General features: G+C 43.8%; 1 protein-coding gene across 1 annotated transcript in view; it reads left to right on the top strand.

Annotated features, from left to right (window-relative positions):
• LOC124796388 (adenylate cyclase type 2-like) overlaps positions 1–24,116 on the top strand; it is a 179,918-nt gene that overhangs the window by 147,214 nt on the left and 8,588 nt on the right. The window contains exons 15-17 of the mRNA XM_047260556.1: positions 10,820–11,001; positions 11,433–11,661; positions 11,794–11,918. Of these exons, the coding sequence (XP_047116512.1) occupies positions 10,820–11,001; positions 11,433–11,661; positions 11,794–11,918 (536 nt within the window). The remainder of the gene's footprint in view (positions 1–10,819; positions 11,002–11,432; positions 11,662–11,793; positions 11,919–24,116) is intronic.

Below are 24,116 nucleotides of genomic sequence, written 5' to 3'. Positions count from 1 at the left end.
AAAGCAACACAAGGATAAAAATTAAATCAGATGCCACTACGGGAATCAGATTAGGAAATGAGATACTTAAAGTGGTATACGATTTTTCTATTTGGGCAGCAAAATAACTGATGATAGGTGAAGCAGAGAGAATATAAAATGTGGACTGGCAATGGCAGGAAAAACATTTCTGAAGAAGAGAAATTTGTTAGCACCAAATATATATTTAAGTGTTAGGAAACCTTCTCTGAATGTATTTGTCTGGAGTGTAGCCATGTATGGAAGTTAAACATGGATGATAAGCAGTTTAGACAAAAAGAGAATAGAAGCTGTCAAAATGTGGTGCTACAGAGGAATTCTGAATATTACATGGGTAGATCATGTGACTAATGAGGAAGTATTGAATAGAACTGGGGAGGCAAGAAATGTGTGGCAAAACTTGATCAAAAGAAGGGATCGGTTGACAGGACACATTCTGAGACATCAAAGGATCACCAATTTAGTGCTGGAGGGAAGCGTGGGAGGTAAAAATCATTGAAGGAGACCAAGAAATTAATACAGTAAGCAGATTCAGAGAGATGTAGGTTGCAGTAGTTATTTGGAGTTGAAGAGGCTCACACAGGATAGAGCGGCATGGAGAGCTGCATCAAACCAGTCTTCGGACTGAAGACCACAACAACAACATCCAGATTCTGTACAATGAGCTTTTAATGGAAATGTGTGAATCTGACTGACTTAACCTGGCCCAAGGGAGAATCATGTCACACTGCTTATTAATAGGGACTAGTCTTATGTAATCACTGAGACTTTCATAGCCACTTGATAGACATATCACCTGGCAGCGCGTGTTTGAGGTATTTTAACCTATGGCTCTTTGACTGATAATCTGACATCTCACCATCATAAGTATTGGGCACTCTCAACTAATTATCCTCCATCGCTCAACTTCAGTACTCCATGAACAATAAAGGATAATTCTTTAAGAACACCAGTAACTTATGCTGGCAAAATGTCAGATTACTTATCAAACAGCCATCACACAAACAAGAGAGGATAATTCTTTGAGGATTCCTGCCAGTTGCAAACAGCTATTGGCCAAAATACCTAAACAGCTGCCAGCAGGCAATATGTCGACTAGTCTGCATGGTATGTCGCACTGCTTTGAGAGCCTGTTGTATTAGCTTTATTGGTGGCTTATGTTCTAATGTTGATACAGTAATAAGAAACTTCAGCTATAAGATGCTATCATTTCTGCGAATTAGCCCATGATGGTCCACAGCAAAATTTAAAAATGTATGCTGCATGCACACACAAGGGTCTGTTTATGTAAGTCCATGACAAAACTTATTTACAATGTTTCCCAAACCACTGAACACAAAATGACATAATTAATGGTCCACATAAATGTTAATGCACACTACCTGATTAGTTATCACTGTAAGCCCTTCCTCTCCTCATTTATTTTCTGACACACTTTCAACTTTGAAGACTTGCTCAAAATTCTTTTCCTAGCCAGTCTTCTATTTTTCATAATGATTGTCTATAATAGATAAAATACATTATACAGTGTTACCAGTTTCCCAAGGATAAACGGAACAGATTGTACAAAAGAACTGTGACCCGTACTAAAGTAGCATGGTCCTGTGTACCGAATCATCTCTAAGATCAGGTGATGACGATGATGATGATGATGAGGTCCCATACTCCGAGGAGCATAGGGGACGATGTGGGAGACCCGCACCACTGTACTAGGCAAGTCCTAGTGGAGGTGGTTTGCCATTGCATTCCTCCAACCGTAATGGGGATGAATGATGATTATGATGAAGATGACACAACAACCAGTCATCTCAAGGCAGGAAAAATCCCTGACCCCGCTGGGAATCAATCCCGGGACCCCAAGTGTGGGAAGCGAGAACACTACCCCAAAACCACGAGCTGTGGACCTCTACGATCAGATATGTCATACCAATACAGGCCACCAGAATAATGAAGCATTTTGGCCTTTAGTATCCAAAATGTTATTGATCTCAGTGTTTAGATCTTGGTATTTTGGACTGTTCCACTGCATTTTATCATCAGTATTGCATTACATAGAACTTAAGTATTACTCAAGACTTACTGCAGAAGGGCTCTGCCATTAGTATTGTCTTAAGTGTGCAGTTGTGTTTCTTGTAAATAGCTGTGGTATTAAAGAATTTTATTAATAAATATCTTTTGATAAATTATTTTCCATCAGATGTCTAATACTTTATGGACGCTTTTGTGAAGTCACCTCCCTTGAATTTCATAAATATAATCTATAAAATATTTTTACCATCACTTTGACATTTCTTGCTTGTGGGCCAGTTTTATATGGCAGTTATGTGAGTATTCAAATTTTGCTATCAAATTTCCCACTTTAGCCACACAGGGTTTCCATAAGCTTCCCAAAGTGAAGATCCCTGATTTCCAGACAATTTCTGAGATCTGAAGGGCAAGAATAAGTCATGGAAATCTGCCGATTCCCATCACACACTAATGGACCTGGTGTGTGAGCAGATCAGGCAGACTAGATCCAATGGGTATGACCTGCACATTAGTGAGAAATGATGGGCCTCAGATTGGCAGGCTTGATGTGTCAGATGTATCCACAGAACTGGCCCACCACGGAAATACATTCAGCTGTGGGTAGCTATTCATACCCACAGTCACGAGGCACTAAAAGTGTGTTGATGAATTGAGACCATGATGATCAGTCCTTGCAATAGATAATTCGTGCAAATACACTGAGTTCCAGACAAACCACTCCTCATGCCTCCATGCCTCTCTCATCGGCAGGTACTCAGCTAGCGACAAGTGGTGGTGATGGTACTGACTGCAAGCTGAGGGGAGCAGTGGGAAGAGGAGATGTGGTAGGAAGAGTGGAGTAGGGAAGGGGGTGCATGACACCCAGCAGCTACTCAGTTGCACCCAGCCAAAGAGAATGCATGGCATCTCCTAAACAAACTTGGTGAAATTCTCATTTCCTTGTACAGCATGGAAATGCGTAAACAATCAATGAAAATAAATCATCAGCATCTTGATGTCGTGTCAACTTGTCTTTCTTTCTGTGGCGGAGAACATCTTTCCCCTTTCACTAACATGGCTGCATCTTTGTGTATATTTCATAGTCATAAATTTGTGTCTCATTTCCTGTCATTATGTTGTTCAAAATGTTTTCAGTGGCAGTTAAATTTTCAAGCATTTTCTGAGTGAAAGTGGCCTTTTTTTCAATTTGTCCAGTAGCAACTGAGGTTTAATTTTTGCAGTGATGTGATTCATGTGAAGTCTGTCCATTACAACTATTAGATATGATGCTTGGTTCACTAAGAATCTATAACAACTCTTGGCACTCTGTACAGATCATATAGTCTTCCCCCAATGCTTTCTGAATCCATTTGAACATTTCTGTACTTTACAACCCATAGTAGAGAATTGCTCATTATTTCACAAGATCAATTTCTTCATTCCTTCATCGCTCCTCCCCCTCCCAAATATATTTGGCTCTTAAGATGATCGATTGTATGGTAGAAAAGAAATCTAGGCCATTCAATCATGCTTCAGATCATATCTACATCTACATCTACATTGATACTCCGCAAGCCACCCAACGGTGTGTGGCGGAGGGCACTTTACGTGCCACTGTCATTACCTCCCTTTCCTGTTCCAGTCGCGTATAGTTCACGGGAAGAACGACTGTCTGAAAGCCTCCGTGCGCGCTCTAATCTCTCTAATTTTACGTTTGTGATCTCCTCGGGAGGTATAAGTAGGGGGAAGCAATATATTCGATACCTCATCCAGAAGCGCACCCTCTCGAAACCTGGCGAGCAAGCTACACCACGATGCAGAGCGCCTCTCTTGCAGAGTCTGCCACTTAAGTTTATTAAACATCTCCGTAACGCTATCACGGTTACCAAATAACCCTGTGACGAAACGCGCCGCTCTTCTTTGGATCTTCTCTATCTCCTCCGTCAGACCGATCTGGTACGGATCCCACACTGATGAGCAATACTCAAGTATAGGTCGAACGAGTGTTTTGTAAGCCACCTCCTTTGTTGATGGACTACATTTTCTAAGCACTCTCCCAATGAATCTCAACCTGGTACCCGCCTTACCAACAATTAATTTTATATGATCATTCCACTTCAAATCGTTCCGCACACATACTCCCAGATATTTTACAGAAGTAACTGCTACCAGTGTTTGTTCCGCTATCATATAATCATACAATAAAGGATCCTTCTTTCTACATATTCGCAATACATTACATTTGTCTATGTTAAGGGTCAGTTGCCACTCCCTGCACCAAGTGCCTATCCGCTGCAGATCTTCCTGCATTTCGCTACAATTTTCTAATGCTGCAACTTCTCTGTATACTACAGCATCATCCGCGAAAAGCCGCATGGAACTTCAGACACTATCTACTAAGTCATTTATATATATTGTGAAAAGCAATGGTCCCATAACACTCCCCTGTGGCACGCCAGAGGTTACTTTAACGTCTGTAGACGTCTCTCCATTGATAACAACATGCTGTGTTCTGTTTGCTAAAAACTCTTCAATCCAGCCACACAGCTGGTCTGATATTCCGTAGGCTCTTACTTTGTTTATCAGGCGACAGTGCGGAACTGTATCGAACGCCTTCCGGAAGTCAAGAAAAATAGCATCTACCTGGGAGCCTGTATCTAATAATTTCTGGGTCTCATGAACAAATAAAGCGAGTTGGGTCTCACACGATCGCTGTTTCCGGAATCCATGTTGATTCCTACATAGTAGATTCTGGGTTTCCAAAAACGACATGATACTCGAGCAAAAAACATGTTCTAAAATTCTACAACAGATCGACGTCAGAGATATAGGTCTATAGTTTTGCGCATCTGCTCGACGACCCTTCTTGAAGACTGGGACTATCTGTGCTCTATTCCAATCATTTGGAACCCTCCGTTCCTCTAGAGACTTGCGGTACACGGCTGTTAGAAGGGGGGCAAGTTCTTTCGCGTACTCTGTGTAGAATCGAATTGGTATCCCGTCAGGTCCAGTGGACTTTCCTCTATTGAATGATTCCAGTTGCTTTTCTATTCCTTGGACACTTATTTCGATGTCAGCCATTTTTTCGTTTGTGCGAGGATTTAGAGAAGGAACTGCAGTGCGGTCTTCCTCTGTGAAACAGCTTTGGAAAAAGGTGTTTAGTATTTCAGCTTTACGCGTGTCATCCTCTGTTTCAATGCCATCATCATCCCGTAGTGTCTGGATATGCTGTTTCGAGCCACTTACTGATTTAACGTAAGACCAGAACTTCCTAGGATTTTCTGTCAAGTCGGTACATAGAATTTCACTTTCGAATTCAATGAACGCTTCACGCATAGCCCTCCTTACGCTAACTTTGACAACGTTTAGCTTCTGTTTGTCTGAGAGGTTTTGGCTGCGTTTAAACTTGGAGTGGAGCTCTCTTTGCTTTCGCAGTAGTTTCCTAACTTTGTTGTTGTACCACGGTGGGTTTTTCCCATCCCTCACAGTTTTACTCGGCACGTACCTGTCTAAAACGCATATTACGATTGCCTTGAACTTTTTCCATAAACACTCAACATTGTCAGTGTCGGAACAGAAATTTTCGTTTTGATCTGTTAGGTAGTCTGAAATCTGCCTTCTATTACTCTTGCTAAACAGTATCCGTACAATTTGCATGGGCTAATGATGTCACAAGTATATAAAAAATTATTTCAGCACTGGTGTTAATGAACATGCAGTGATAACTGACAATTCGGGCTGTATCGGGACCTGAACCGAGATTTCCTGCTTAGAGTGGTTCATGTTAACAATTGGGCAATGTGAACATAGGCACAGGCCTTACTAAAACTTTCACTGTCAATGTTTCCACATACGATTTCCAGACACTAATAACAGAGATTCTCCCAAGGGGTATGTGAAAAAAGCATCACTGGGGAAAAGGAATTGGTAAAGGACCATGGCCTACACTGCCACAAGGAACAAATACAAAATGAATTAAATGGATTGAGAATGAGATAAACGGATCTATGAGTATGAAATTGAAGATGTTATGAAGTTACTCATAAATGATATCTCAGTGGGAGAAGTATGAGTGACAATGAAAGTGTGAGCCATGTCTGGAAGCATGCTCAACTAACCTAATGGTAAAGACAACTCCTTTCCATATGCATAAAATCTAAATTCAGTTTCCAGCCTGGCATGAATTTTCAGTTGTCACTACACACTCATTACTTTGCAAATTCAACATATCTCAGTAGTTGTCACTGATATTATTTCATGTCACTGCACTTGTTTAATTTCATTGTTATCAATCCATTCATTCCATTTCAGGGCTTTTAATTCATTTATGTGTCAGAGACTATTAAAAGTTTGAATCAGACCTGTAGACATGCTCACATAGTCTAAAAGGTAAGCTGACTGGATGCAATAAACAGGAAATCTGGGTTTGTGTCCTGGTGTGTTACAAATTTCCAAATGTCACTATACATTCATTAATTGCCGGTCCAGCATATCTGAACAATTTGCACTGGTTATTGTTGTTGTTGTTGTGGTCTTCAGTCCTGAGACTGGTTTGATGCAGCTCTCCATGCTACTCTATCCTGTGCAAGCTTCTTCATCTCCCAGTACCTACTGCAACCTACATCCTTCTGAATCTGCTTAGTGTATTCATCTCTTGGTCTCCCTCTACGATTTTTACCCTCCGCACTGCCCTCCAATACTAAATTGGTGATTCCTCAATGTCTCAGAACATGTCCTACCAACCGATCCCTTCTTCTAGCCAAGTTGTGCCACAAGCTCCTCCTCTCCCCAATTCTATTCAATACCTCCTCATTAGTTATGTGATCAACCCATCTAATCTTCAGCATTCTTCTGTAGCACCACATTTCGAAAGCTTCTATTCTCTTCTTTTCTAAGCTATTTATCGTCCACGTTTCACTTCCATACATGGCTACACTCCATACAAATACTTTGAGAAACGACTTCCTGACGCTTAAATCTATACTCAATGTTAAAAAATTTCTCTTCTTAAGAAACGCTTTCCTTGCCATTGCCAGTCTACATTTTATATCCTCTCTACTTCGACCATCATCAGTTATTTTGCTCCCCAAATAGCAAAACTCCTTTACTACTTTAAGTGTCTCATTTCCTAATCTAATTCCCTCAGCATCACCCGACTTAATCCGACTACATTCCATTACCCTCATTTTGCTTTTGTTGATGTTCACCTTATACCCTCCTTTCAAGACACTGTCCATTCCATTGAACTGCTCTTCCAAGTCCTTTGCTGTCTCTGACAGAATTACAATGTCATCGGCGAACCTCACAGTTTTTATTTTTTCTCCATGGATTTCAATACCTACTCCAAACTTTTCTTTTGTTTCCTTTATTGCTTGCTCAATATACAGATTGAATAACATCGGGGATAGGCTACAACCCTGTCTCACTCCCTTCCCAACCACTGCTTCCCTTTCATACCCCTCTACTCTTATAACTGCCATCTGCTTTCTGTACAAATTGTAAATAGCCTTTCGATCTCTGTATTTTACCCCTGCCACCTTCAGAATTTGAAGGAGAGTATTCCAATCAACATTGTCAAAAGCCTTCTCTAAGTCTACAAATGCTAGAAACGTAGGTTTGCCTTTCCTTAATCTTTCTTCTAAGATAAGTCGTAGGGTCAGTATTGCCTCACGTGTTCCAACATTTCTACGGAATCCAAACTGATCTTCCCCCAGGTCGGCTTCTATCAGTTTTTCCATTCGTCTGTAAAGAATTCGTGTTAGTATTTTGCAGCTGTGACTTATTAAACTGATAGTTCGGTAATTTTCACATCTGTCAACACCTGCTTTCTTTGGGATTGGGATGATTATATTCTTCTTGAAGTCTGAGGGTATTTCACCTGTCTCATACATCTTGCTCACCAGATGGTAGAGTTTTGTCAGGACTGGCTCTCCCAAGGTTGTCAGTAGTTCTAATGGAATGTTGTCTACTCTGGGGGCCTTGTTTCGACTCAGGTCTTTCATTGCTCTGTCAAACTCTTCACGCAATATCATATCTCCCATTTCATCTTCATCTACATCCTCTTCCATTTCCATAATATTGTCCTCAAGTACATCGCCCTTGTATAGGCCCTCTATATACTCCTTCTACCTTTCTGCTTTCCCTTCTTTGCTTAGAACTGGGTTTCCATCTGAGCTCTTGATATTCATGCAAGTGGTTCTCCTTTCTCCAAAGGTCTCTTTAATTTTCCTGTAGGCAGTATCTATCTTACCCCTAGTGAGATAAGCCTCTACATCCTTACATTTGTCCTCTAGCCATCCCTGCTTAGCCATTTTTCACTTCCTGTCGATCTCATTTTTGAGACGTTTGTATTCCTTTTTGCCTGATTCATTTACTGTGTTTCTATATTTTCTCCTTTCATCAATTAAATTCAATATTTTTTCTGTTACCCAAGGGTTTCTACTAGCCCTCGTCTTTTTACCTATTTGATCCTCTGCTGCCTTCACTATTTCATCCCTCAAAGCTACCCATTCTTCTTCTACAGTATTTCTTTCCCCCATTCCTGTCAATTGTTCCCTTATGTTCTCCCTGAAACTGTGTACAATCTCTGGTTTATCCAGGTCCCATCTCCTTAAATTCCTACCTTTTTGCAGTTTCTTCAGTTTTAATCTACAGTTCATTACTAATAGATTGTGGTCAGAGTCCACATCTGCCCCTGGAAATGTCTTACAATTTAAAACCTGGTTCCTAAATCTCTGTCTTACCATTATATAATCTATTTGATACCTTTTAGTATCTCCAGGGTTCTTCCATGTATACAACCTTCTTTCATGATACTTAAACTAAGTATTAGCTATGATTAAGTTATGCTCTGCGCAAAATTCTATCAGGCGGCTTCCTCTTTCATTTCTTAGCCCCAATCCATATTCACCTACTATGTTTCCTTCTCTTCCTTTTCCTACTGACGAATTCCAGTCACCCATGACTATTAAATTTTCGTCTCCCTTCACTACCTGAATAATTTCTTTTATCTCATCATACATTTCATCAATTTCTTCGTCATCTGCAGAGCTAGTTGGCATATAAACTTGTACTACTGTTGTAGGCGTGGGCTTTGTGTCTATCTTGGCCACAATAATGCGTTCACTATGCTGTTTGTAGTAGCTTACCCGTACACCTACTTTTTTATTTATTATTAAATCTACTCCTGCATTACCCCTATTTGATTTTGTATTTATAACCCTGTATTCACCTGACCGGAAGTCTTGTTCCTCCTGCCACCGAACTTCACTAATTCCCACTATATCTAACTTTAACCTATCCATTTCCCTTTTTAAATTTTCTAACCTACCTGCCCGATTAAGGGATCTGACATTCCATGCTCCGATCCATAGAATGCCAGTTTTATTTCTCCTGATAACGACATCCTCTTGAGTAGTCCCCGCCCGGAGATCCGAATGGGGGACTATTTTACCTCCGGAATATATTACCCAAGAGGACGCCATCATCATTTAATCATACAGTGAAGCTGCATGCCCTTGGCTGTAGTTTCCCCTTGCTTTCAGCCGTTCGCAGTACCAGAACAGCAAGGCCATTTTGGTTAGTGTTACAAGGCCAGATCAGTCAATCATCGAGACTGTTGCCCCTGCGACTACTGAAAAGGCTGCTGCCCCTCTTCAGGAACCACACATTTGTCTGGCCTCTCAACAGATACCCGTCCGTTGTGGTTGCACCTATGGTACGGCTATCTGTATCGTTGAGGCACGCAAGCCTCCTCACCAACGGCAAGGTCCATGGTCCATGGGGGGAGGACACTGGTTATATCAAAAGGAAAAGTCTTAGCCAGTTTGCACTAATATCATTTCATGTAACTGGATCTTAACTGATTTCATCCCCACTGATCTATGCATTTAGTGAATTTAATTAATTTCATTATACTGCTGGGAAACAAATACATGAACAACTATTGATAGCAAATATCGATGTGGAATTGAGGAAAATCTTTGTGAAATTATATGAACAGTGTACATTACTATAACAAAAACAACCAAAGGCCATCAGAAAAGTAGGGAAGAAATTGAATATATCGAAGTATAGTGATACAGAGGAATGTTAAAACTAATGTGAAGATACAAAATGTCAGTTGAAGTACTTAAAAGAAGAAGAATTGAAAAGTCTCCAGACTACTCTTACCAAAAGTAAGAACAATTAGTGGTGCATGTGCAAAGGCATCTATGAAAGGCTAACTTCATTCTGAAAAGAGTTTTAATCAGGAAATTGTTAGGTAAATAAAGATCAGAACATGCAAAAAGATTACTGAGGATGCTGGTTTCATAGGTATCCAAAGACGATAGGAAGAGATTTAGGGTGGCATCAAACCAGTAAAAAGAATATTTGTTTTGGGAAGGGAGTCTTTTTATTAGACGGTGTTTGCGTTCACTGTACATTTCAGAATACAGACACTTGAAACAGGAAGAACCCTAAGTTCTCTAAACAGTTGCCTGTTTTTGAAGTCTGAATGCATGTCTGCAAGGTTTTTTTTTCCCAATTTCTCAATGGTATATTCCATAGTTTATTGAATGTAAGTATGCAAAGATGGATTTTGTTTTCCATTAGTTTGACTTTCCTTCCTTATATTTTTTTCCACTTGGGCTTGTACTCACAGTCTCCCCCCTTACATTATTTTGTCTAGTGTACTGGGAATATTCCAATTTGATAGCTAGCTTTAATTTCATCTTTTATTTATTTTTATCAGTGTCTGTTGCCTCTTGGTAGCAGAAAAATTTCATTTGTATATATATAATTTTTTTTATAGCTGAGCTCTACCTGAACATAGAAAGGACCTCTGATGAACTGTATCATGAAGAATATGACTCAGTAGCTGTCTTGTTTGCTACTGTTACTGATTACACTCTTTTTGACTTTGATCATCCTGAAAACAGCAATGAACTAGTTAGCCTACGAGTACTCAATGAAATCATATGTGACTTTGACAAGGTGAGTTACTGACTTTATCTTCAATTTGTACCAGTAATCAAATCTTGAAAAATTCAAGCAGAAGGAGAGACAAATGGAGGTTACTGATTTGTGTGAATGGAAAACCAAGTTCTTTTTCTCTTTGAAAAATGTTCATAGATCATAGTGTGGAAAACAGAAAGTTTTTCCATATTAGTAAGAAAACTTGTGTATGTAAGCATGTAGCAGATTGTTTTATTTCTTAAGCCAACTATAATATTTCACATGTTCTTTCACCATCCCACTGCTTTTACATAAACTTCAGATGAAAAATTATTTTAAATGTCTGTTAAACAGAGTCATCATTGGATTCACTAAACATTATAACACTGATTACTAATACATAATGTGAAATCAATTGTGCATATTTATGGAACTACCAAATAACAGGTGTTTATTTTATTATAATGCAGCTACTCTTTGAACCAAGTTTTCTGCGTGTTGAGAAAATAAAAGTAGTTGGCTGGACTTATATGGCTGCTTGTGGCTTGGATCCTGGACGCAGGGACTCAACAACTTCCATTAGCAGGCAAACATTCCCCCAACATGTTGTGTATGTGCTTGCTCGTTTTGCAACAAGGATGATGGCTGCACTAGAAAAAATAAATGCCGAAGGTCAACAGTCATATAGGCTGAGAGTGGGTAAGTGTCCAAATTCAATAGAAGTTATGATGAACATGATGATAAGAAGTCATGCAAGGTTTTTTACCTTCCTATTCATATACTCTCCACACATTTACATTATTGTATGGTTTATGAACTCATCATTTTTAGGCATTTCACATGGTCCAATTACTGCTGGGGTTATTGGAGCACAGAAACCTCTGTACGATATATGGGGCGATGCCGTTAATATGGCGTCAAGGATGGATTCAACTGGAGAAGCTGGGAAAATCCAGGTGAGTTAATACTTACTTTAACATTTCACTACAATTAGTCTGAATACTGTAGCTTATCATATAGTTTACATTATTTTGCATGTATCAAATTGTACTTGCCACCTATAACTGCATAAATTGCTATTACAGGTAAATAGTAATACATTGTCGTAAGATAAGTGAGAGCTATGCCTTGAAAGCAATGGCTTTCCACATTACGTGATAATATAATAATTAAATATGTTATTTAAGGATTTCTGTAAAAGAAAATTGTTAATACTGAATATAAATGCAAGTGTTGTGGTTTACATTTTCTGCATATGTCAAAATGTGTATCCCTGACAGTAATGGCATAAATCATAATTACAGATAAATAGTAAATCACTATTGTAAGTGAAGTAGGGGCTCTATTTCAAAAACAAAGACAAAGTGGGAGCTATCATTTGAAAGCAATGGCTTTTTACATTACATTATAATACATTAAACAATTATGTTATTTAAGCATTTCTGGAAAACAAAAATTCATTAATTTCTAAATAAATTTAAGTCTTACAAAGTCTTTTCCGAAGCTATTTGTCTGAACTGTAGCAATTCACACAAGAGGTGGATAGAAGCTTTGGAAATGTGGTGCTACAAAAAAATGCTGAAGATAACTAATGAGGAGATATCAAATATCAATAAGGAGAAAAGAACTGTATGGCACAGTTTGATTAAAAGAAGGGGTCATTTGACTGGATGCATTCTGAGACGTCAAGGAGTTGTCAATTTGATGATGGAAGTGTGTAGACAGATACCAAGAGATTTATCCAGGATAGACTAGTGTGGAGAACTGCATCAAACCATTCTTTAGGCTAAATCATATCACTACCACCACCAACAACAATAACAACAGCAAGAATAAAGGAGAGGAGACGAAGGCATAGAAAACTCAGTAAAAAGAAAACAAGAGGCAGGTATACTAACAGAAAAATCACTGATGATTAGGCAGTGCAGATGAAAGGAATATAGGATGTACTGTGGAGTTTTTATATAAGGCTTTATAATATTTTTTTGTTTTTGTTTATTTGTACCTATTCAACTGCTGGAAGCATTAATACTGAACACAGATGACACTATATAATAATATTTTCGTGGGGTGCATTTTTTAGTTATTATAGTCCCCTTCAATGAATTCTTAAAATTTTTCTGTAAAGACAAAGTCGATGGCTGGTACAAGGCTACTCTATGTACAAGACATGGCAGTTATGCAGTTTATGACTGGAGTAATTTGTCAAATCTAGTAGGGAAGGAAAATCACCAACAAAGTTAGATTCTGTAGCCTCCTACAAACCACTAATATGCAATGCTAAGACTTAATAACAAGAGCAGAAGTGGTTTTCAGTTACAAATTAGACATATCAAACAATTTTAATTTAAGTCTCACCACATATGTCAAGTGAGACATTTATTCCTCATCCACAATGTATTCACAATCAATCAGAATTGACAAGACGGCATACTCAAGCCGGAATTGTTTTTCACACCTCAGCACTATATCAATTTTTTATAGAGCTCACTCCAGCAATCTCGTCTTTATTCATGATAATCATACCAGTCACAGATGACAGCCACATGAAAAATACCATGGAGCACAAAAGATACTAAAAACATGTTGTACTACAGACCCTAGCTTTTGAAATGCTACGTCTTACTGTGATAAAGTAACTGATATGTAAATTACAGTCCTACACAGTGTTAACATATCCTCTTACAAAATATCAGTTTCAAAAGCTGCTTTCATTTATGATTCATCAAGTTATTAATAAAGGCATGTTTCTTTAAACTGACATATATTGCGGTCTTCATTTCATGTCACCTAAATTAATTGTGTATAAAGCAGATATAATTATTTACCTTTATCATCATCAATAGCCATCTGAAACCCATTGCCAGAATAAAGGATTCTGGCAGACTTTGTCAAGCATTAGGGCTTACAGCTACTCTGATCAATGTTACTCTTGCATGTTTTCTACCATCATCTATCCACCTCCCATTTAGTCACCCTCTGAGTCTTTCTCATCTCTCGTAATTTAGTGAAGTTGTTCCTTGGTCTTCTGACAACTCATTTGCCTGACTATGTGTTCTGCACATTTCTATTTCATTTTAGTTGCACCCTTAATTTGATGTTTCACTCCAGTCTGTTCCTTGATCCCCCTGTTTTCTCCTCTCTCTCCTAGAAAATCCCAGTATGCATCTACATCTACATCTACATCTACATCCATACTCCGCAAGCCACCTGACGGTGTGTGGCGGAGGGTACCTTGAGTACCTCTATCGGTTCTCCCTTCTATTCCAGTCTCGCATTGTTCGTGGAAAGAAGGATTGTCGGTATGCTTCTGTGTGGGCTCTAATCTCTCTGATTTTATCCTCATGGTCTCTTCGCGAGATATACGTAGGAGGGAGCAATATACTGCTTGACTCTTCGGTGAAGGTATGTTCTCGAAACTTTGACAAAAGCCCGTACCGAGCTACTGAGCGTCTCTCCTGCAGAGTCTTCCACTGGAGTTTATCTATCATCTCCGTAACGCTTTCGCGATTACTAAATGATCCTGTAACGAAGCGCGCTGCTCTCCGTTGGATCTTCTCTATATCTCCTATCAACCCTATCTGGTACGGATCCCACACTGCTGAGCAGTATTCAAGCAGTGGGCGAACAAGCGTACTGTAACCTACTTCCTTTGTTTTCGGATTGCATTTACTTAGGATTCTTCCAATGAATCTCAGTCTGGCGTCTACTTTACCAATGATCAACATTATATGATCATTCCATTTTAAATCACTCCTAATGCGTACTCCCAGATAATTTATGGTATTAACTGCTTCCAGTTGCTGACCTGCTATTTTGTAGCTAAATGATAAAGAATCTATCTTTCTATGTATTCGCAGCACATTACACTTGTCTATATTGAGATTCAATTGCCGTGCACCCCCTGCGGGTTCGGGGGTTAGAATAGGCCCGCGGTATTCCTGCCTGTCGTAAGAGGCGACTAAAAGGAGTCTCAAACGTTTCGGCCTTCTGTGATGGTCCCCTCTTGGGTTTGACCTCCTTTTTTCTTCCAAATTTCCGTCGTCAGTGCGTGCCATTTGGGGAAGGACACCTTACGTGGTGTTTTTGTATTGGTCCATCATGCTCCACCATCTTGCATGTTACCTATTGTCGTGTGGGGGGGACTACGCCCAACATCTTCTGGGTGGTCTCCTTCTCGCCTTGTGCGCACTCTTCTTCTTAGCGCCTACGACAACTGTGGACCCTTTAAACACCTAAAATCCAGCACGGTAGCCAGTCCGTTGTGGTGGGGTCGTCATGTACCCTCTTGGTGGTAGCCCCCTGACCACGCAGGGATCGCACTACAGATGCCTGAGCTGTTTCCTCCCCATGCATGCCAAGGAGTATGTGCCCATCTTGTCTGGGGCACGGGGACTCCGGGCAACGGGATATCGGCCAGGTACCCGTTGCTTTGGCTGGGTGGCGCCCTTGGGGAGAGCCCTCGTTCGGAGTAGGTGGCATCTGGGCGGATGTGGCGCAATGAAGCGCAATAAATCACATCAAGCTGGTGGTCGCACGGCCACCAGCGTCTCTAAGCGAGGTAGAGTCGACTTCGATGCTGCGCAGTATGACCCTCAGACGTTCCCCTCGTTGGCTGCGCCATGGGAGGGACGCCGATCTAGTGCCAAGCGGGAGCCTTACGTACCGCAATACCTTGTCTGCAGCAGGACTGATGGTGACTCCTTTCTTCCGACGAAGCCTATGTTTTTTGTGGAACACCTGGAGGATAAGTTTGGGGAAGTGGCGGGGTTGTCAAAAATGAGGAATGGGTCCATCCTCCTCAAGACGTCCTCCCCAGCCCAGTCACGAGCGTTGCTCTTGTGTGATAAGCTGGGTGACGTCCCTGTTACCGTCACTCCCCACAGTAGCTTAAATATGGTCCAGGGGATTATTTACCATCGTGACCTCTTGTTGCAATCCGATGACGAGCTGAGAGCCGACTTGGAACGACGTGGTGTGCATTTTGTCCGTCGTGTCCATCGAGGACCCAAGACAAACAGGGTGGCCACCGGTGCCTTTATCTTGGCCTTTGAGGGTGATGTCTTGCCCGAGAAGGTCAAGGTGATGGTTTACCGTTGCGACGTCAAGCCATACGTGCCTCCCCCGATGCGGTGCTTCCAGTGCTGGAAGTTTGGGCATATGTCCTCCCGTTGCCCATCCAGCGCTACATGTCGAGATTGCGGACGCCCCTCTCATCCTGATTCTCCATGTGCACCTCCGCCTGTATGTGTTAACTGTGGGGAGCACCACTCTCCATGCTCGCCGGATTGCCCCGTTCTTCATAAGGAGCGGAAGATCATGGAATTTAAGACCCTGGACCGGCTTACTTATCGAGAGGCTAAACAGAAATATGAAAGGTTGTATCCTGCTTCCCTTCGAACATCTTATGCTGCAGCCACGTTATCGTCGCCCGCACGGGCGACGGTTGTCGCTTCATCTGTGCCGCCTTCAGTGGGCCCTCGGGGCCATGTATCTCTGTCTGCCCCCCTCGTGCCTGGGGGCAAGCCTTCCTCTCTTGCCCCCTTAGCAGTTGGGGGCAAACCCTCTTCTGTCGCTCCCCCCAAGCTTACTTCGGGAGTGACATCTGCTCCACAACCGGGAGGCTCGATTCCTCCCCCTCCTTCTCCGGCGGCGTTGCCTCCGCCGGTTCCTCTCTCGCGGAAGGGGTCCCTCGGGGCTCTCCCTTCCTCCGTTTCTTCTCCTTCCCAGCCGGATGTCAGCCAGTGGCTGAAGGTTCCGCCACCTGCTGGTCGTAGGGCTTCTGCGTCCTCGTCAGCCTCCGACGCTCCTTCAGAGAAGCTCTCCCAGCCCTCTCACCCTAAGGGCAGACGCGAGAAGAAGGAACGGAATGCGTCCAAGAAGAAGGACGTTCCAGCGGTTTCAGCACCGCCTGCTGTACATAGTCCTGGCTCCGGGGATGAGGTGGAGATCCTCGCCTCTGCCGCGGATCTCGCCCTCACGGAACCCTTGGGGGCCTCTCCTATGGACTCAGCTGACTCTCCCCCAGTGGCGGCGGTTGGCTCTGAAGCGCTGTCTGCCTCTTAGTCGCATTCACGCCCTCCCAGTCCCTTCCTGCTTCCATTCTCCAATGGAACTGCGGCGGTTATTTCCGCCACCTGCCAGAGCTCCGGATGCTTCTGAGTGATTGCCCTGTTCTCTGCATTGCTCTGCAGGAAACTTGGTTTCCTGCACTGCGGACCCCCGCCCTTCGCGGTTATCGGGGATACTATAAGAACCGTGCTGCCTGTCAACGAGCGTCAGGTGGGGTTTGCCTCTTTGTTCACCACTCTGTCTGTAGCTCGCCAGTACACCTTCAGACGCCTTTAGAGGCAGTTGCTGCCAGGGTTGAGCTCTCGCCGGCTATTACTGTTTGCTCTGTTTACATTCCTCCGGATGGGGAGCTCCCCCGCCATGTCTTGGCTGCGCTGCTGGCTCAACTCCCGCCACCATTGCTGCTTCTGGGCGATTTCAATGCCCACAATCCTCTATGGGGTGGGACTGTCTCTGATGATCGCGGTCGGGCCGTGGAGCATGTGTTGGCTCAGCTCGACCTTAGCCTCTTGAACACCGGTGCTCCCACACATTTCAGTGTGGCCCATGGCTCGTTCTCGGCCATCGATCTCTCTATTTGCAGCCCTGGACTTGTCCCATCCCTCCACTGGAGGGTGCATCCTGACCTGTGTGGCAGTGACCATTTTCCCATCTATTTGTCACTGCCACAGTGTCATTCTTCTGGGCGCTTGCCCCGCTGGGCTCTCCACAGGGCTGACTGGCCAGCTTTTACTTCCGCTGTAACCATTGCGTCTCCCCCACAGGGTGACATTGACGAGGTGGTCCGTGTTTTCACCACGTCCATCATTTCGGCGGCCAAGGCTGCCATCCCCCGTTCCTCTGGCCTCCCTCGGCGGAAGGCTGTCCCCTGGTGGTCGCCGGAGATTGCTGAGGCTATTCGCGACCGTAGGCGGGCTCTCCAGCGTCATAGGCGGCACCCGTCTCTGGAGACCCTCATCGCCTTTAAGAGGCTCCGTGCCTTCGCCCGTCGTCTTATTGCACGGCGTAAGCAGGAGTGCTGGGAGAGGTACGTCTCCTCCCTGGGCTCCCGTGTCTCGTCCTCGCACGTGTGGTCCCGGATCCGGCGTATTTATGGCTCCCAGACCCCTATGGGTGTCCCTGGGCTCTCCTTGGACGGCGCTGTCTGCACGGACGCTGCCGCCATTGCTGAACGGCTAGCCGCGCACTTTGCTCAGAGCTCTGCGACTGCCTCCTATCCCCCCGCCTTTCGCTCTCTAAAGGAGCGAGCCGAGCGGACGCCGTTCTCATTCCACACGCGTCGTTCTGAAACATACAATGCTCCTTTCAGCGAGAGGGAATTCCTCGCCGCCCTCGCCGATTGCCCTGATACAGCACCAGGCCCAGACAGCATCCACGCGCAGATGCTGAAGCATCTCTCCAGGGACTGCCAGAGACACATTCTCGCGATATTTAATCGCATTTGGAGCGAAGGCGTGTTCCCGTCGCAATGGCGGGAGGGCGTTATTGTCCCCATCTTGAAACCTGGTGCGGACCCACTGGCGGTGGACAGCTATCGTCCCATTACCCTCACCAACGTTTTGTGCAAATTGCTCGAACGTATGGTGGGGCGGCGTTTGTGTTGGGTCCTTGAGTCGCGCGGTCTCCTCGCTCCATCCCAGGGTGGCTTCCGTCGGGGCCGGTCTGCAGTGGACAATTTGGTGCGGCTCGAATCTGCTGTCCGTACGGCTTTTGCCCGACGTCAGCATCTTGTTGCTGTATTTTTCGATCTGCGGAAGGCGTATGACACCACATGGCGGCATCACATCCTCGCCACGTTGCATGGGTGGGGTCTTCGTGGTCGGCTCCCGGCTTTTCTTCAAAACTTTTTATTGCGCCGCTCTTTCCGGGTGCAAGTCGGTGCCACCTCTAGTTCCTCTTATATACAGGAAAATGGGGTCCCGCAGGGCTCGGTGTTGAGCGTCTCCTTATTTTTAGTGGCCATTAATGGTCTGGCAGCAGCAGTGGGGTCGTCGGTGTCTCCTTCTTTGTATGCCGACGACTTCTGCATCTCATTTAGCTCCACGACTACGGGAGTCGCCGAACGCAGGCTGCAAGTCGCCGTTCGCAAGGCAGCATCATGGGCACTGACTCATGGCTTTCAGTTCTCTGCTGCCAAGACTCGAGTAATGCACTTCTGCAGGCGTCGGACGGTCCACCCTCATCCTGCACTTTACCTCGACGGCCACCTGCTTGAAGTGGTGGACACTTGCCGCTTCTTGGGACTCGTGTTTGATGCCCGGCTCACATGGGTTCCTCATGTTACTCAGCTGAAGCAAAAATGCTGGCGGCACCTCAACGCCCTCCGCTGCCTTAGCCACACGTCTTGGGGTGCAGATCGCTGCACGCTGCTGCGGTTGTACAGAGCCCTTGTGCAGTCCCGGCTTGATTATGGGAGCCTGGCCTATGGGTCTGCGTCCCCCTCAGTGTTAAAGTTGTTAGACCCCATACACCACTGTGGGGTTAGGCTTGCCACTGGCGCTTTTCGCACCAGCCCCGTGGATAGTCTACTGGTGGAGGCCGGGGTTCCCCCACTGCGGATTCGCCGCCATCGTCTGCTTGTCGACTATGCTGTCCACGTTCATTGCTCGCCAGATCATCCCAATCGTCGCCTGCTTTTCCCTGCTATGGTCCTCCATCTGCCCGAACGGCGCCCTAGGTCTGGGCTTTCCATAGCTGTCCGTGTCCAGTCCCTGCTGTCAGAACTGGGGTCATTCCCTCTTCTGCCTCCCTTCCGGGTCCGTACACCTACGCCTCCCTGGTGTTTGTCCCGGCCGTCCGTCCGTCTGGACTTGGCACAGGGACCCAAGGACTCGGTTCCGCCTGTGGCCCTCCGTCGCCGTTTTCTTGCTCTCCTCGCCTCATTTTCGGACTGTGAGACTGTCTACACTGATGGTTCCCTGGTTGATGGTTGCACTGCCTACTCTTTTGCTCATGCTGCTCATGTTGAGCAGCGCTCCTTGCCGGCTGGCTGCAGTATTTTTACTGCGGAGCTGGTGGCCATATTGCGCGCTCTTGACCATATGCGTTTCTGCTCAGGTAGGTCCGTCGTGATCTGCAGTGACTCCCTGAGCAGCCTTCAGGCCATCGACCGCTGCTATCCCTCCTCTCCTCTGGTGTCCTCCATTCAGGAGACTGTTTCCGACATTGCCCGTTCTGGTCGTTCGGTGGTCCTGGTTTGGACGCCCGGTCATGTTGGCATCCCAGGGAACGAACGTGTAGACAGGCTGGCCAAAGGGGCGATCGACGCCCCGGCTTTGGAGATCGGCCTTACAGCTCGCGACCAGCAGATGGTGTTGCGCCGTAAGCTGATTGGGATGTGGGCTGCTGAGTGGCGACCGCCGTGTGGCGTTCCTCCCTGCGGGCTTCTCGCAGGGACTCGGTAGTCCTGTGTCGGCTGCGCATCGGCCATACGTACCTGACGCACGGCCATCTCTTGCATCAGGAGGATCCCCCCCTGTGTCAGTGTGGGTCCCGGCTGACGGTCGGCCACATTTTGCTGGAGTGTCCTCGACTGCGCACACTCCGGCAATCTTTTAATCTCCCGGGCACTTTGGCTTTGGTTTTATCTGACGATGCCTCCATGGCTGATGACGTTTTAAATTTTATCCGTGGTAGTCCGTTTTATGGTTTGATTTAGGGAGGTCCTGCGCCTTTCCCTTTCTGTGTCTTTTGTCCTTGTGTCTGTTGCTGTTCTGGAGTGCCGTGAGATGGTTGGCTCTTTCCCCTTTTTGTTCTCGTGGTCAGTCAACTAGTCTCCGGCCATCTTCCTTTCTTCTGTTTCTTTCTGTCTGGTGTTCCTCTGTCCTGTTCTTGTCCTTAGTGTTTGTTGCTGCATTTGTGTTCTTTTAGCGCCTGGGGGGACGTCTCCTCCCCCTTTGGTTTTTATCTGCTCCTTAGCTTTTCGGCTCGCCTGATTTTGGAATGGGGGACTGATGACCTTCGCTGTTTAGTCCCCCTTAAACATACCAACAACCACCAACAACAATTGCCGTGCCCTGCACTATGCGTCAATTCGCTGCAGATCCTCCTGCATTTCAGTACAATTTTCCATTGTTACAACCTCTCGATACACCACAGCATCATCTGCAAAAAGCCTCAGTGAACTTCCGATGTCATCCACAAGGTCATTTATGTATATTGTGAATAGCAACGGTCCTATGACACTCCCCTGCGGCACACCTGAAATCACTCTTACTTCGGAAGACTTCTCTCCATTGAGAATGACATGCTGCATTCTGTTATCTAGGAACTCCTCAATCCAATCACACAATTGGTCTGATAGTCCAAATGCTCTTACTTTGTTCATTAAACGACTGTGGGGAACTGTATCGAATGCCTTGCGGAAGTCAAGAAACACGGCATCTACCTGTGAACCCGTGTCTATGGCCCTCTGAGTCTCGTGGACGAATAGTGCGAGCTGGGTTTCACATGACCGTCTTTTTCGAAACCCATACTGATTCCTACAGAGTAGATTTCTAGTCTCCAGAAAAGTCATTATACTCGAACACAATACGTGTTCCAAAATTTTCCATTGTGCACTGAGCAATACTGTTTTTGAATGGTTTTTGTGTCCTGCCAGAAGTCAGAGCTGTTAATTCACACTGCACACTGACTGTAACTTTCTGTTTCAGAAAAATTGGAATCTTCATTTCAAAAACTCTATTTGCTTTACCGAAAGCACTCTACATCATTTTTTACCCTGGTGTTTATTTCTTTGACTGTCCTTGAGTCATCATTGCTTTCACTGTCTTTGTTTCTGATTCATCTCATCAACCTAGATACATTTAATAAATCTTTGAATACTTGTATAATTTACTTCTGTTGTTAGTTACTGTGCCATCTGCCATCTACACTGATGAACAGTGATGTCTACCGAACAAAAGTTTCTATTTGATTTCTCACATTCTCTTGAATTTACTAAACAGTTTTTTTAGTTCAACATATTTTGTCACATTTTTATTATTATTTACTGATCTTGCCTCCTCTTCAATAGTTGCCCCGTTTCATTTGAGATACTGGTTCTATGGATGCTCTGCCAAACACTTAAGTATGAATTGCAGAGTAATCCTGTATATGTGGAAGAAGTAACTCTACCCCATCGTTCTGCAACACTGCAACACATGGCTTCATACTTCAGCAAGTGGACCAGCATGTCTATGATGCCTGTGGTGTACAAATCACTACAGGCCACATTTCAACTGAGGGCATCTTATATTGTGATGAGGAGCAGGAGCAAATTAAAGCAGCACTCTGTCTTCAGTTTTAGCTGATGATGAGACAAATGTGGTAATCACTTGCTGTGTAGTGTTTGGACTCCATTCTAAGCTTTTAGGTGGGAGGTTTTGCAGTGTGATTGGCTCACCCTTGTTTCTCCAGCAATCAGCCAGTCACAGTTTTCTGCACTGCTATTTTAAGTCTTTCCACTGAATTTCTCTTTTTATTATTAGTTTTAGAACTGACAAACCATATGATTTTATGATTTTAATATTTGTTCAGTTTGTGTGTGTGTGCGTGAGGACAGGGGGGGGGGGGGGGGGGGGAAGGGTGAGTATTTTAGGGTATTTTCGTAGTTTAGTGGAAGTTTTATTATTTTAGCACTTTCTATCCATACTCATCTCTCAGAATTTTAGTACAGGTGCTCTGAAGACCTTCCACTAATGCAACCTAAACACATAGTAATCATCATTATCATCATCATCATCATCATCATCATCATACACTTGGTCCTTGCCAAGTGCATTTTATTTTTGTTTTGTACTGACAAAAAGTGTTCAGCAAAATCATTTTGTTCCTCTTGGCAAATTCTGTTTATGTATCTTCTCTGTTCAATGTATGCTATAAAGTGGTACCATTAAGTTCCTCCTAAAATAACAAACTATAGTGTTACTTGTTAAGATAATACATTGTAAAACACTTTTAAATCTTTCTGATTGTAATAGCTCGATTCTACTCACTACTGTGAAAGTATATTTACAATATCATCAAGAAAGTTGTACCCTTCAGATTGTCTCATAGGTAACCTGAATTGTCCTTTATCTCTTTGTTCCTTCATACAGACAAAAGAAGAAAAGAGGACCAAAAAAGTTTTATAATACACTATGCTAAAATTAATACAGTGTGTGTGAAAATGAAAACAATATTTCCTGGAAGTTACAATGTGGACACCCAGACAAAGGTTTATACATCTCCCTCTGAAGACAATAATTATACTGTTCTTTAAAACTTCAGCACTCGGTAGAATAGCAAATAATGAAATTTTACTTATTGTATGTGTCAGAATAAAACAAAGAATACATAATTAAACTTGCTGGCAATTTGAGGACAGGCAGGGTGCAAAATTAAGTCCACAGAGTTGTTACCCCTAGCAGAACTTATGGTTCTAATACAACAGCATCAAGTTCAACTGAGAGTGAATGACAGAATGGATTTGTCATTCCATGCTGCTTCAACCCTATACCACAGCTCTTGGTAACTCATGACCAGATGTTTTCAATGGGTTAGAGACATGGAGAATGTGCTGGCCATAGCAACAGTGTAATACCCTCTGTATAGGGGTAGGGTAGGACATTACGACCAACATGTGGCCTCGTGTTATCTTGTTGAAAGATAGAGTCACAGAAACCTGGAAAAAGGGCACAGCCACAGACTTTACATTTTGGAAATGTAATGGCTGCCATCGAAATTATGAGCTATGCAAACCAGACTTGATTGTGATTATGTAGACTTTCCCAACATAATGACTGATGATACTCCTCTTGAGTATCCAAGAGGATAATTTAGTCGTCTTGAGATGATATTTCAACAGACCAACAGGCCGCCATCTTCAGGTGTGTATGCTGATGCACCATCTTGCCTGAACTGAGTTTCCAACCGAATCAGTGGCCCCTTTATACTCCGCAGCCAGCCCGCCATAAGTGTGTGAGCACCATCGCTGCTGTTCTCAAGTGCAAAGAACTAGTAGTGCACCAATGGAAGCAATAGGCAAAATGGTATATCACTAGCAGAACATTAACTAAAAGAATCTGCTGGTCAAAATGAAGATCGTTGTAGAATAATATCAG

The sequence above is a fragment of the Schistocerca piceifrons genome, chromosome 4 (genome assembly GCF_021461385.2).
Source record: "Schistocerca piceifrons isolate TAMUIC-IGC-003096 chromosome 4, iqSchPice1.1, whole genome shotgun sequence".
Lineage (NCBI taxonomy): Eukaryota > Metazoa > Arthropoda > Insecta > Orthoptera > Acrididae > Schistocerca > Schistocerca piceifrons.
This window is presented reverse-complemented; position numbering and strand designations above follow the sequence as displayed.